The sequence below is a fragment of the Octopus bimaculoides genome, chromosome 9 (assembly GCF_046866305.1).
Source record: "Octopus bimaculoides isolate indiv1 chromosome 9, ASM4686630v1, whole genome shotgun sequence".
Taxonomy (NCBI): Eukaryota; Metazoa; Mollusca; class Cephalopoda; order Octopoda; family Octopodidae; genus Octopus; species Octopus bimaculoides.
Window position 1 is genome coordinate 29,588,276 of NC_142936.1, and position 16,168 is coordinate 29,604,443.

Sequence of the window (16,168 nt, forward strand, 5' to 3'; positions counted from 1 at the left end):
CCAGTAATTTGATACATCTGTAATTATTTCTGTCTAAGGCATCACCTTCACTTCTGTAGCAGTTGACTAAAATGCTGCCACACTAGTTGTTGGGTATGACTCCCTCATGGACAACCTGATAAACTATATGGGTGACTTAGCCGTATCCAATTCTGCTGGATATTTTAAGTATCTCAGCAATGATTCCTGATGGGCCAAGAGCTTTCCTTGCAATCAAAACATCTCAATCTTGTGGTTCTCATGCCACAGAACATTGGCAAACTTCTTCCTTTCTACTATTCTCCTAACTTCCCTTCTAGCTACCTGATAAAGTTCTCTGCTACCACCACTCTTCTAGTCCTTCCAGGCTGGTTCTTCACTCTAATGGCTCTGTCTACCACATTGTTCCACCACCATGTCACCTTAGGTCTGGAAAGGTTTTTGCACCAGCCACAAATTTGGCCAGTATCCCTCATCAAGTTGTCCCACGGGAATCTCCAGTTGTCTTCTACATTATATGCTACTATATCCTTCTCTTCATCAAATGCTTCAAGTAGAACATCCTTAAATCTCTGACTATTCAGAAGATCCTTAAGCTTCCAAAGAAATCTTCTTTCCTGTTTTTTGGTGAGAATGTAGTCAATCCGGGTAGCGTGGCCACCAGACTGATAGGTAAACAGGTGACTGGCTGGTTTTTTGATGTTAGTATTGCAAATCATAAGGTCGTCTGCATCACAGAAATCCAGCAGCCTAGTTTCCTCCTCATTGTGGGAACCAACTTTACAGTCGCTATGCACTTCATGGAAGTCACTTGGATGCTGCCCAACATGCCCATTGAAGTCACCAGCCATGAAAAGAAGGTCACTGTCATTTGTTGATGAGGTAATCTGCAAAAGAGTGTCATAAAATCAATCTTTCTGTTCAGTCCCAGTTGAGGAGTGTAGGCAGAATAATAGTTGCTCTTCCCACTTTGCAAAACTAGTCTGAGCTTAAGTATTCTATACTCTGGCTACCTCAATTACTTTATCAATCCACTTCTCAGCAAGAAGTATGCCCACACTATCAACCCTGTCAGTATTGGCCTAACCAGAAGATTTTATACCTATGTTCTTTGTCTGTGAGGAATGTGGCAGAAGCTCCCCTCCAGCTTATTTCTTGGATGCAACACACATCTACATGCCTTTGTTCTAGCATCTCAACAATCTCACCAGATCTACCTTTCAATGTGCCTACATTGAATGTGCCAGTTCTAAGGGTGAGGAATGGACGGCAAGAAGGAACACAAGCATGTATCTGAAAAGAAGGTTTGCATGGACGTTTGCCAGACATATCATATAAGCTGATATAGGTTTCAATTTGCATTTAATTTACAATCACTTATTCGCTTCACACTTGCTGCATCTACCAGGAGAAGAGGGTGTGGTATAGACCATTGCTTATACAAAGATAAAATAGTGCTGATAATTAACCCACCGGCAAGTATACTTGCCATATTTCCAATGCAAGCAAGTTAGCTATACCTTTTTACATTGTAGTACTGTGGATGCTAGTAAGCTGATGCCAGCAGGAGGGGAGAGGTGAAACAGAACTTTTTATACAGGTTTTCAATATAAAGAAAGGGTCCAAGAGAAAGACTTCTGGTATAGGTGGTGAGAGCAGGATGGGAGAGCACACAGTGAATGACCAAGACACATGGCTACCCCATGCCAGAAATAGAGTAGCAAGGGAGGCTGGATAAAATATTCAACAAGCTAAAAATGAAATTGCTAAAAAATTAAATAGACAAGCAAACAGCTAACAAAATAGTATGGGATGACAGAGTATACATATTCATGACAGTATGGAAGAGAGCTAGCCTGGCACATTTTACTAGAAAAAATTCATTTAAATAAATAGCATTAAAACTGTGTGGTTTTAAACACGGGCATGCAGTTAAAATGAAACAAGATGACACTATAATTAAAACAAGAATAAATTAAAATTTGGCCTATCTGAACATTTATCTATTCACCACAGACATTCAATGGCTAGGTAATCCACTGTGAGTGAAGTGAGGTAAATGAAACAATATTCATGGAAGATGACAGGAAATTAGGGTCTTTTATGGTGCAAGTATAGCCATAAACTATGAACAACCAAGATGCATGGTTACCTTGTGCCAGAAACAGTAATAAGGGAGACAAAATAAAATATTCAGCAAACTAAAAATGAAACTGCTCTGCATACTAAATCCATTGTTGTACTCATTGTTAATCCTCAACTTATTGACATCATCTCTGTACCTGGCTCAATAAGTCACACCAGCAATTCATCTACTCCTAGATTCCACAATGACCACCAGATCAGTGAGTGAGAGAACCTGTCAAAGGCTTTTTCCAGGTAGATGAATACCAAGTGTAGTGGTTGACCTTTGGCTAAATCTCCTGAAATTTCAGTACTAGGAAGAAAGTATCAGTAGTACTTCTTCCTGGCATGAAACCAAACTAGGCTCTAGCAATTTTATACCTCTGAAACTACTTCCCTTGACAGCATCTCCATTACCCTTGTATGACTATGATGTTGCAAGTAGCTGGTAATCTGACTCCCAGTAATTTCACTTTCAATATTTTGACTCCAGTAATTTCACTGCCAGTCAATTTCCCTCCCAATATTAGAAAAAAAATGTTGAATAGAGATAAAATAAAAAGTATATTAAAACAAAAATATTTCTAAAAGCTTCAGTAATAATGAAGGTTATGAGTGATTGCTCATAAAAAAAGCCATCTTATTTTCAGGATTATATTGCCTAATAAATTATCTGCAGTCATTTGTTTATATCTTTATACTTTTTTTTTGGTCTCACAGGTCTCACCTCAATCAAATTCAACCTTTTTCAGTTGTGCCAAGTGTTCTTCCCTTTTCAATGCAGTAATTAATATCTATAGGTTTGGATCTGTGCAAGAACTTTGTAGTGCATTGTGATATCCCTCTAAATGATTATCAGTGTGAAGCATATCCAATTCTGTTCTAAAGCGGACATTCCAACTATCAATAGCAAACAAAGAAGTTTTTTGTTGACTAATTCCTATGCATCCTATGTACGATAATTCAAAATAGGACACAACTTCTTGTGGAAGATTGTCGTCATCTCCAAGATCTTCGAATTCATAAACCACATAATTGAGAGGAAGAAAAACATCTGATTTTAATGCTAAACTCATTATCATGATGGTATCTTTCCTTAAAGCCAAATTCACATGCTTTTCTGTATACATTTTGAGATAGATGAAAAAGACAACAAAAGATGGAAGCACTAGGAAAAACAGATAAAATGCTATTAATGCGAACTTTTTCAAAATCCATAACATTTTCAAGGCTTGGTCCTTGACGTAATTCATTTAGCTTATTAAAAAGGCAGGTGTAAGTTTCTTGATTTTTGTTTGGAAGTAATGCAAACAATCATGGAACACACTAAATAAACCCACTTGAATATGAAGTGTGTACAACTGATAAAATATAGTCGGGGAGCACTTAAAAGTTCCACCACCAGCCCAGTGTTTTACATTCACTAAGTCATCAAGCCCTTTATCAGTTGCAAATGCAAGTAATCTGTCTACACCAGTTTCACCACTATCAAACTGCAAGTAAAGTTTGCCACTATCAAGGAACTTGTATTCATTAGGTATCTCATAATTAAATCGACTGAGGGATTGGAGTGGCACTTACTTTTGCTTGATGCCAGTTCCTTATATTGCGACTTACAGACAAAGAGGAGGGCATGTGAGCCATTTCATTTTCATCAAACTTTTCACAAGCAGTCACAATTAATGAAAGAGAAGATTCCTAGGAAGCAGCTGCTTGTGCCTTTAGGTTTGCCAAAATCTTGTGAACTTTGAGTTTTGGAGCACACAAAGAATGACAATGTTCACCAATCTTCATCGTGTGTCATAATGTGACCTCGCACTTTAAAGGACTTCATTTTGCATTTCCAATAAGTCATCATTTTGTTTCTGTGTTTCATATATGTAATTCATGTCACCCACGAACTTCCCTCTGCAGATACTGTTAAAAATGTGAGGCATGGTATACGCATATTTCTTTTTTAAGTAATGAATGAGGTAGGGATGGATCACAGGTAAACCTGTAAACTCTTTAAATAAAACACCCAAATGTGAAATGATACTGTCAGTTAGCTAAATTAAACAACTGAATGGAGAACTGAAATGATGCTTTCACTTAGCTGAATTATTCTGTAAATCAACAACAACAATAATAAGAGTTAATGAATTTCAACATTTTTTTCTAATTCTAATTTAGGAGTGAAATTACCGGGGGAGGGGGATGTGGAGTTGACTGGCAGTCAAATTACTGGGGTCAAATTAACGGAGTCAAATTACCCAGAACTGATGCTGCAATACAAGTTGTTGGGTATCATGCCTGCCTTACAACTTGATTGACTTATGTGTGACCAGGCCATGTCACACACCACCAGATATTTTAAGCGTTTCAACATTAATACCTCATGAATCAGAGGCTTTCCCTGTATTCATATCCTTCATTGTTTTGTCTATCCCACTACCATCAGTAAGAATGGCTGGACCCTCCACTACCTAACAATCCTCTGTGCAACCTCCAAAAAAGCAGTCACTGTCCTACACTGCATCCACAATTTGTATCCTCTTAGAAGCAGTGCATGCACCATCCACACATTTCCATGGTGGTGGCACTGTATCTTGTGACCTGGCTCTGTCTTTGGTGGCTGTTCTTTCTTGTCTTCAGGTGAGTGGAATGAGCATTGCTCACATGGGATTTGAGATGAGTAAATCTGCAGCCTGTCCCAATGTCACCATGTCAGTAGGTACCCTTTCCATAGAACTTACAGCCTGGTTTGGCTTCCTTTTTACCAGAAGCATTGCCTTCACAAGTTCTATTTCATTTTCCTTTTGTTTCTTTACCCACCTTGGGCCTATCATCTATTCTTACATCAACGTCCTTGCTGGTGTCTTTGTCTTCATTCATTTTTCCTGGTGGATCTTTACTTTGCTGCTGTTGTTCTCCTCTACACATCTTCATCTTTGTTTCTTTGGTTTCTCCTGGTGAACCTTGGCTTTCTTTTCCTCAGACTTACAGTTGTTCAGGGTGATGGTATCTGCTTTATTTTGTTCCTTCCTTACAGCATCACTTTGATTCTTCTTAGATTCTATGGAGTCAGTAGTTTCATTTTCACTCTTTTGTGTTTTTGCCTCCTCTCTAAATATTTTATCTAGTAACTCCATGTGCAGTTGGATTAAGGCATATGAGTGAATGAACTCATTCTTTTTTTCTCTCAATTCGAGCTATGGTTCAGTAAAAGCCAAAGCTCTTCAGGGCCTCTGCAATGAAAGTGCTTGGCGGCAATCCTTCCACAAGGTTCCATGTGAGGAGCATCATCTTACTTTCTTCAATTTGTCAGTTTCTCTGAATTTTGAATCTTATGCTGTCTTTCATGTAGTTTGCTTTGTTGAGGTCCATGTTGCTGAGATAGGGAGAAAAAACGTTTGGAAAAAGGGTGGGGGAGGGGAGAGACAGACAGACAGACAGATATGTAAAGGTAATGAAGAAAAGCAGAGCAAAAGACAGAGAGAGAAAGAGAGAGACAGAGAGGTGTAGAAGAAGCAGTGAAGAAAGCAGAGAGAAAAGAGAGATGTAAAGGTAGAGAGGGAAGGCAGAGAGAAAAAAGAGATGTAAAGGTAGTGAAGAAGAGCAAGGCTTCTTTCAGTTTCTGTCTGCTAAATTCACTCACAAAGCTTTAGTTGGTGTGGGGTTATAGTAGAAGACATTTGCCCAAGGTACCATGTAGGACTGAACCTAGAACCATGTGGTTGGGAAGCAAACTTCTTACCACACAACTATGCCTGTGCCTTTATTATATTTACAGTCCTTTTTCATCAAAAACAAGAAAAGCACAATTATAGTTTTTAAATTTTGATGCCAAGTCATCATATGGAATTTACAATTTTGTCTGAAATTCGATCAGATCATAAACTGGTGTTATTGACCTTAATTGTGTAAACTTGCATTAATTATTTTTGCAATATTTGTTAAAAAGTTAATTTACATCCCAAAACATAAAGAACTAAATAATGAAATTTACTTACCTACAGCTTTCCGAACAATGTTTTCACTTTTTTTTTTTTTTTTCCATTTCCAAGGCTTAAATATTTTTCCTAAGGCTGCAAATTTACTTTTCCGTTCTGGAGGCGGTGTTTTTGGTCCTAATGAACTGGATTTCATTTCTCCATTTTTTCTCTTATCTAGAACAAAATAAAATTAAAATTTTAAACTCATTAAATAAGACAGTCATTTAAATTAACAGAACAATTAAAGTCACACAAATAGCCAACTTAAGAAAATAATTAAGCACTTAATAGTAATATGATGAACTTCCTAATTAAATGTTTCTTGAAAGAAGTTTAATTATAAGCTAACTCACATGGTTAAATTTTACATTCCATGAATTATAGCCTGAAACATTAACCAAATTAAGCATTTATCATAATCTTGGCTTTGAAAATTTGAAATAACTAGTGAAATTACTGCAAATACAGCAATCCAGGAACCTTCATCTAAGAACCTTGTTTACAGCTAAAGCTGAATAGACTAGGACACTGTGAAATGATGTACCTTGCACAAGGACACAATGCACCACTCTGTTCAGGAATTAAACTGACAACCTTATGATGATGGTATGTCGACTAATATTCACAACCATATTATCAAGAAGAGGTGTAGCCTAGTAATTGCAACAACTAGGCCACATACCTTCACAATGTTTATGCTGAGGATACAATAAATATATCATCATCAGTGTATCATTAATATGAATATTAAAGGGCAGCGAGCTAGCAGAATCTTTAGCACACCAGGCAAAATGCTTAACAGTATTTCGTCTGCTGTTACACTCTGAGTTCAAATTCCGCCAAGGTCAACTTTATCTTTCATCCTTTCGGGGTCGATAAATTAAGTACCAGTTGCGTACTGGGGTCGATCTAATTGACAGCCCCCCCCACACTCCCCAAAATTTTTGGGCCTTGTGCCTAAAGTAGAAAAGAATACGAATATTAACTTCATTGTCATAGAATAGAGCAAACTAAACTTTTCGTGAGCTAAACCTGTATATAACACTTATCATTCCTGGTATTAGATATTACACAGTGACTGCTTCAGAAAGGCATGAATGTTATTTAATTGCATTATTTCTGTTTATAAATTTAGTATATCTATATAAAAATTCATCATCCCCATGCTTAACAAACAAAACAGTAACCAAAACCTACAGTTAAAGTATGTCATAATATGAAATGGTCATGTGAAATAAATATTCATGCACACACGTCACAAGTGTGCATATATACACATACATATATAAGTGTGTGAAGGTACATGGCCTAGTGTTGGACTCATGATTTTAAGGTTGTGGGTTCAATTCCTGGAACCAAGCAGCATATTGGATTTTTCAGCAAGAAACTTCATTTCATACTGCTCCAGTCTCCTCAGCTGAAAATGAGTATCAGCTTAGTACTGGTGATGCCTTCTCTCTTTTTAATGGCCACACTCTCAATGTACTGCTAGGTCAAGGGGTCAATGCCAGATCATGAGTATATGGACATCTAAAACAATTAGTGAAAGCATAACAAGTTTACCAGGTCATACTTTATTTTTTTACACACATGTAATATAAAAAAATATATATATTGCTGGTAAGGACACCATATTTTGTTTACAGCAACAATATACTACCAAGTATAATAATACTTTGTAAGTCAACTATGTCTTGCTTTCTGTGTTAGCAGTGTGATTTAATCACTTTTTGAAGTTATCTCTACAGATTTTCTATAGAATTTAGAGCCAGTGCTAAAAGTTATGATGTTTCATATATGAATATATCTATATAAACAATGCCATCAAAGATAGAAAAATAGGTAATGGGTGCATATGAATAAGTCTTATTATTGGCTATTGAATAGGTCATCATCAACGTTTATGCATGCTTAAAATTTTCCCTGAGGATGGTGAACTTATGCTATGTTGTAGTTTATGAATGCATCAATAAAATTCTACTGAAACAGCTGTAGTAAATTTTAAACACCACTTGTTATTCTTTATATACATATATGTGGTGTGTGTATACACATGCATGTGTGTATTCGTGTGTGTATTTATGCATGTATGTGTGTGTGTGTATACACACACATGTATATTTATGAATATATATGTATACACACACACACACACACACACACACATGAGGCTGATCAAGATATTCTCATGGAATGTGACCAAATAAGGTTTATTTTCCAACCTAGTCCCCCTTGCAGTCCACACACTTTTTCCATCAGTGTTGCAGTGCTTGGATCCCCATTGGTGAAGAAGCTTTCATCCTGTTGGCTACAAAAGGCATCAACAGCAGCTACATCATCACCATTGTGATACTTGTTCCGAGCCAGGTGTTTTTTCATGTTGGGGAACAGATGATAGTCAGAAAACAAAGAACAGAGAATAGGGAGGGTGATCAACCAGTTCAAAGTCACAGTCACACACAACAGTTATTGAAACCAGGACTTGATGAAACAAAACTCTTTGGATTATCTTTTTGTCTCTGACTGAAAGTGATGAGCCCAACACTCATCATGGGTTAGGAACTGCTCAAGGAAGCCAGCTGGATCGGTCTCAAACATGATGTGGTCAGCCTAGTGTGCTTTTGATCAGGCATCCAAAAGAGATGGCACCCACCCCAGTAGAAACCTTCATCATGCCAAGTTCATTGTGTAGAATATTCTCAACAATCTCACAGGATATGCTAATAACATTGGCTATATGATTTATAATCAGTTGCCTCTCATCCATCATCATGTGGTGAACACGATCAATGTTTTCCTCAGTGGTGGCAGTTGTAGGACGTCCAGATGTTGAGTCATCTTCAGGACTCTCCCTTCCCCTCCTAAATTCAACTGTCCACTTTTGCACTGTTGATAAAACTGGAGCACCACCTCCTAATGTAGAAACCACATCAGCATGAATGTCGCTGGGGGCTAAAGCTATTTTCTGCAGGTACTTCATAATACCAGGATGCCAAATTTTGTCAATTTGCAAGAGAAGTTGCTACTAGCTACTTTTGAAATAACTAGTAGCAATGAGTTTACCTGGAAAAAACAATGCAGTTCTTATTGAGAACAGTTGAAATTAATGTAGGCAAGATTTTACAGCTCTAGCATCACTCGTTCAGAGTCAGCCTATGAACTTTTCAGCGCACACGCACATGCATGTATGAATGTGTGTTTATATTTATAGGCACAAATGTGACTGAATGGCTAAGAAGCTTGATTCCCAACCATATAGTCATGGGATCGGTTTAATTGCACACCACCTTGGGCAAGTGTCTTCTACTATTAGCCTTGACTGACCAAAGCTCTGGGAGTGGATTTAGTAAATGGAAACTGAAAGAGAACCATCGTGTGTGTGTGTGTGTGTGTGTGTGTGTGTGTGTGTGTGTGTGTGTATACGTATCCTTATATTTTCATCATGGGATGCTTATAAATAAGCACTGCCATCGTACAAGTGATGTTTGTGAAACATGAACAACAGGTCTGGCCATGGGAAGTGTTACCTTGCTTGGAAGCAAGTGAAGGTTGGCAACAGGAAGGACATCTGCCTCAACAAATTCTGTTTGAATTGTACAAACATGGGAAAGTGGGCATTAAATGAAGATGATGTATTCTGTTAGATGTTCCTGACCATGCCAAGACACTACCATTTATTTAAGTTCTATAAACTTGCATATTAGGTCTGTCTATGTAGTTAAGGAGTGTGTGTGTGTGTGTGTGTGTGTGTGTGTGTGTGTGCGTGCGTGCATGCATGTGGGTAAATTTGTATTTCCTTTAAATTCAATGGTTGTAAACAATAGCTTCGTTGACAGTGTTGCTTGCTTCAAGTCAACCATGAAAGCATGTCAGTTTCTTGATGTGTTTTGAAATACTGCACAATCTTTGTAAACAAAATACTTATTCATACGGTGCTATTTGTTTCCAGACAAAACATGTCTGGGCTGTTTTTGTTCTGTAGGCTGGGAAATTATTACTTTTCTTGTAAACAAGTGGTGATTGATGTCAGGAAGGGTATTTGGTCATAGAAAACTGCCCAAAATAGACTCTCATTTGGTCAATGCAAGCAAGCAGGGCCATTTATAAAGGAGTATTCTTAATGTTACTCTTTTACTCTTCACAGTAATTCAATCAGGTTAGGTCACCCACTTCAGGGGTTTTTGTTATTTACATCAACTTCAGTATTTTATCTGGTACTCATTTAATCATCCTATTAAATAAGGGTAAAAGTAAATGAGGTAAAAAAAAAATACAGGGATTGTTGGTCAATGCACTAAATTCATCCTCCATCCATATTGATGCATATGTGAGTACATCTGTGTGTAGTTGAGTATAGTCATACCCACCACTTTCACCAGGCTTCCCTACAGTTGTCATCTCTCAAATTTCACAAACAAGGTTTTGAACCCTGAATCACAATTGTGAAATAAATTTCTCAGCCACATAGACAATACCTAACCTACAGGTTTGTACAACTATTGTCTATATACAAACATTACATACATATACACGTTCAACAGACTTCTTTCAGTTTCTGTCGACCAAATCCACTCCTGAGACTTTTGTTGGCTCAGGGCTATAGTTGAAGACAATTGCTCAAGGTGCTACAGAGTGAGATTGAGCCTGAAGCTACATGGTTGAGAAGCAATTTTCTTAACCACACAACCATGTATATTATTCAATAACAATTGTGACTATTTATTTGCATGAAAATAGAAAGATAAAATTTGAACTCTGAATTATAAAAATAGGGTTGAGAAGAGATAAAAGGTTCAACCAAGAGTAAAAGATAGTAATGGCTTACTTTTTAAAACAATTTACTACCTTTATTACAATGAACAAGAATAATTTAATATTTTATCCAACACAACTAGAGTACCCCCTCACATTTTTCTATGAATAAAACATTCAAATTCTCAGTATAACTATTTTGGTGTTAGTAAAATGCATGATGTCAACAAAAATAATTGATTTTCACAAATCTCTCTGGCATACACTGGCTTTCGCAACTATCTCTCAATATCTAACATTTGTGCATTTACTTTTATACCATACCATTATATCAGATAAAGAAGGATTATGGAAAATAAAATAGGTTAGTTTGAAAGGGTAAATAGTGGCATGATACGGCACTTAGATAACCAGATAACAACTTGAATTAAGAATGACTTGGATTATGAGGTGGTATCAAATGATTGTGATCAACTGCTTGGTTTATGAGGTGGTATCAAAAGGTTCTCGAACTAGTTATGTTTAATAAAAAATAACTTGTGTAAGTTTTAACACCATCTTCTTCAAAATTGTCACATTGCACAGCAATACACCGATCCCAAGTGTTCCTGCTGCTTTTGCAATCTGGCCTAGAAGTCGTTTTCTGTAAGCAAATTGAGGACCTTCTGCAATTTGCTTTTGATCTTGACAACAGTGTTAAAATGGCAACCTCTCAGTTGCATTTTCATCTTCAGGAAAAGATGGAAGTCCGCAGGTATTAAATCTGACAAATAGGGCAGAGGGGATACAATATTGTGTTTGGCAAGAAACTTTCAAGTGAGGAGAGCTTGGTGACATGGTTCATTGTTATCATGAAGAATCCAATTCTTCACATTCCACAGATTTGGTCGCTTTCATTGAATGTCCCCCACTCAAATGCCTCAAAATGTCGATAATTATCCTCCAATGATCCTCATGTACAAGATGATGAATTTTCTCCACATTTCTGGAGGTGACACATGTGGCAGGTCTTCCAGATCACTCATTGTCTTCCAGGAACATTATTCCACTTTTGAAGTGGCCATGCCACTTGAAACATTGTGTATAACCCATTGTCTCATCACCATAAGCTCAATGTCTCTAGAGCAGACTTCTCAAGTTTAATGCAAAATTACATGTGATCACAAAAACACAAATTTCACGATAGTGATGTCATTCAGCACACTGCCTCATGAAGGTTACAGTAAGCTCTCATTGCGGATGCAAAAATGTGCTGCCATCTGTTGGCATGCTAAAGAACTAGTCTGGGAACTTCTTGATACCACCTCATATTGTAACAATGAGCTAACTGCATAGAAACTACCTGAAGTAGCCTGTTTTGTAAAAGACCACCCTTGCTTCAGTAACTGGGATGGGGGTCTCAACAGTCTCATTTAACTTGCAAGAAATAGCAGCTATATTTCTCCCAAACCCACATACATTGTCCATTATGTAAGGACAAACTAGACAATTTACTCCCAGATGAGGTGTCCAAAACAGATAAGACTATAACAATTAGAATGTCTTTGATCATAGGTCTGTCAATCAGGGCCCACCTGGTGCTCTGTGTGGTCTGTACCATGATATGATCCAAGAAACACCCTAAATATTTCCAACAATCATATGTCAAAGTATCCATTTCTAAATGTTTGCTTCTTACCTCAACCAAATACCACCTCAAGTCATCAGAACTTATTCAGACTATATATGGCTGTCCTTATTGATACATGTGTCCTTATTGATATACAGTATGATCGCAGTTTTGAAGCTGAAGCATTTTTAAATAGTTTATACATACATACATATATCGTGGCCGTTGCCAGTGCCACCTGGCTGGCCTTCGTGGGATTTTCGAGCGAGATTGTTGCCAGTGCCCCTGGACTGGCTCTTGTGCGGGTGGCACATAAAATGCACCATTTTGAGCGTGTCCGTTGCCAGTACCGCCTGACTGGCCTTCGTGCGGGTGGCACGTAAAAGCACCCACTACACTCTAAGTGGTTGGCATTAGGAAGGGCATCCATCTGTAGAAACTCTGCCAAATCAGATTGGAGCCTGGTGTAGCCATCTGGTTTCACCAGTCCTCGGTCAAATCGTCCAACCCATGCTAGCATGGAAAGCGGACGTTAAACGATGATGATGATATATCATTCAACCACTACCGTGGCTAAATATATTCTCAAGTCCACCATTTCGTCAATCACAGCAGCTTCCAAGCTTCACCACTAATTCAGTCCTCAACTAAAATGCAAACTGTTAACAGTTTTAAAGAGGACACCGCCTCAGCTACACTTTGGCATAAATAGTTTGAGATTTGGTTCGGTAGAAAAAAAGTTACATCAAAATATCTGCAACATCAAAGGGGGCAGTAAGAAAGGTATTCATCTTCTATTACAAATACTTTTAATTCTAAAATAAAAGTATACTTTTTCTTAGGCTTAAATGATAGAAAAATGCATGGGGAATTCAGAATTGTTAGTCGCATTGAACAAAAATTAGTAGAAAAACAGTTATGGGGTCAAATGCCATGAAATTTTATGTCAGTAAATAAGGAAGTAGGAAGTAACGCTTAAGCAATAAGAATATATTGCTAAAATGAATGTTTACATTCTAAGGTGGCGAACTGCTAGACACGTTAGCACGCAGGGTGAAATGCTTAGCGGTATTTCGCCTGCCATTACGTTCTGAGTTTGAATTCCGCCAAGGTCAACTTTGCCTTACATCCTTTCGGGGTCGATAAATTAAGTACCAGTTATGCACTGAGGTCGATGTAATCGACTTAATCAGTTTGTCTGTCCTTGTTTGTCCCCTCTATGTTTAGCCCCTTGTGGGCAATAAAGAAATAAGAAAACGTTAGCGCGTCAGGCAAAATGCTTACCAGTATTTCGCCTGTGTTTACATTTTGAGTTCAAATTCTGCTGAGGTTGACTTTGCCTTTTATCAATTTCGGATCTATTCAATTCGATGTACAGATTATTTAATTAATTTTTTAAAACTAAACACTTTGAAACTTCTGATACTGGTACAATATGTCACATACAACAAGGTTTACTCTTAACATTTTTGACAAAATTTTGTATTTTAGAAGTTATTTTGTCACAAGTTACAAAGTGACAATGGACAAATTCATGTTTGATAAGTGCCAATACACGAAACTCTCAGCTTTTGACTTACTCTCTAACTTCTGCCGATTATTTATATATATATATATATATATATATATATATATATACATACATATTATACTTATATGTGTAAAAAAAATCTCATCACGCAATCAAACTAATGAAAGAGCCTCTACCTCGTTGCTCCTTGACACGCTAAAAATAACAGCCAATGTATCCCCCTACCTAAGTCACACACCCACTGTACGTAAAGTCCTACATTATCTCTAAAAAGATAGTTTGCTGAAAACTGGAATGTCTTTGATGATAGGTTTGCTGTATCAAGGTTGATTTGAGTCTAAATAACAACAACATTATGGTAAATTTCTATATTAATACCCGCACGATTTTCACTAAGAAAAAGAAGCAAAAAATTGGATTCATTCGGTGGAATCAAGTACCCTGACCTCCTAAAATGCTGCAAATCCCTTATTTTGCTTAGGAAAAAATGTGGGTGAGGCAAGGGGGTATCCCCTCACCCCAGGAATCATTGGAATTTTTTTCGTTGAATAAATTCCTGCAATCTCCTAATATGCAACAAAACCCTTTGTGGATGGGTAATATCAAATAATTCAATCACAACATATATTTAAATTAAGCATGAAAAAAATTGAAATATTATCAAATTTAAATATTAGAAATTATTTTATTATAGCTTACAAATAACACTATACTTATTTAAGTAGAATTTGGCTAATTTACTACCTTAAATACAGAGAAAAAGTGACTAATTAGACAAACTTACAAATTTGCTGAATAGTTTTGTACAATAAATTTAAAAGATAAGAACTGTAAAGAGCAATAAATTAGAAGAACTGGCATTCTTTGCTGCAATATTTTAAGTAAAATGTTTCTTATTCTTTACTTTACTAGAAGTAATAGCTTGTCCTATACTTTTACAGGTAGAATAACATGTCCTGCACTTTTCCAGGTTTATAATCTTAAGAATATTACATTTCATGCTCGCATTTTTCCATGTAACATATATTATGTATAATATATATATATATATATATCAGCTTGCGAAGACCTGTTGGGGCAAGCGAAAGCGAAATCGTGATGGCACTTGTGCCTAGCGTCACCTTCCTGGCACTTGTGCTGGTGGCACGTGTAAAGACATTCGAGCGAGATCGTTGTCAGTGCTGCCGGACTGGCTCCTGTGCAGGTGGCATGTAAAATACACCATTTTAAGCATGGCCGTTGCCAGTACCGCCTGACTGGCCTTCGTGCCGGTGGCACATAAAAGCACCTACTAAACTCTCGGAGTGGTTGGCATTAGGAAGGGCATCCAGCTGTAGAAACTCTGCTAAATCAGATTGGAGCCTGGTGTAGCCATCTAGTTCACCAGTCCTCAGTCAAATCGTCCAACTCATGCTAGCATGGCAAGCAGACATTAAACGATGATGATGATGATATATATGTATGCAGGTATACATACATATATTTTATATATATATGTATACATACATTTTATATATACATATGTATGTATGTATACATACATATATTTTATATATATATGTATACATACATATACATATATATATATATATATATATATATATATATATATATATATATATATATATATGTATGTATGTATACATACATCATCATCGTTTAACATCCATTTTCCATGGGTTGAATATTTCGACCGGGGTCTGGGAAGCCAGGAGGCTGCGCCAGGCTCCAGTCTGGTAGTGTTTCTACAGCTGGATGCCCTACCTAATGCTAACTACTCCGTGAGTGTAGTGCGTGCTTTTTATGTGCCACCGGCACAGGGGCCTGCAGAGGCTGGCAATGGTCATGATCGGTTGGTACTTTTTATGTGCCACCGGCATGGAAGCCAGTCAAGGCAGCACTGGCATCAGCCAAGTTCGGATGATGCTCTTTACGTGCCACCAGCACGAGTATTATAACTACAATTTCTATTGATCTTTATTTTGATTGATACATACATGCATGCATGCATGCATGCATGCATGCATACATACATACATACATACATACATACATAGACATATATATTAAGTCAAGTATGAAATTTGTAGAAAAGAACAAAGTTTACTAATGTTTTATAAATACAAAGAATAGTTTCATTCATCAAAGTATGCACCCATGTTGTCAATACACTTTTGCCATTTCAGTGGTAGCTTGTCC

The 16,168-nt window shown here is 37.2% G+C and overlaps 1 protein-coding gene across 15 annotated transcripts in view; it reads right to left on the reverse strand.

Annotated features, from left to right (window-relative positions):
* LOC106869710 (phosphatase and actin regulator 2) overlaps positions 1–16,168 on the reverse strand; it is a 372,706-nt gene that overhangs the window by 152,477 nt on the left and 204,061 nt on the right. For all 15 annotated transcript variants that reach the window (XM_089358127.1, XM_052970517.2, XM_089358129.1 and 12 more), the window contains one exon: positions 6,096–6,251. In XM_089358127.1, the coding sequence (XP_089214253.1) occupies positions 6,096–6,251 (156 nt within the window). The remainder of the gene's footprint in view (positions 1–6,095; positions 6,252–16,168) is intronic.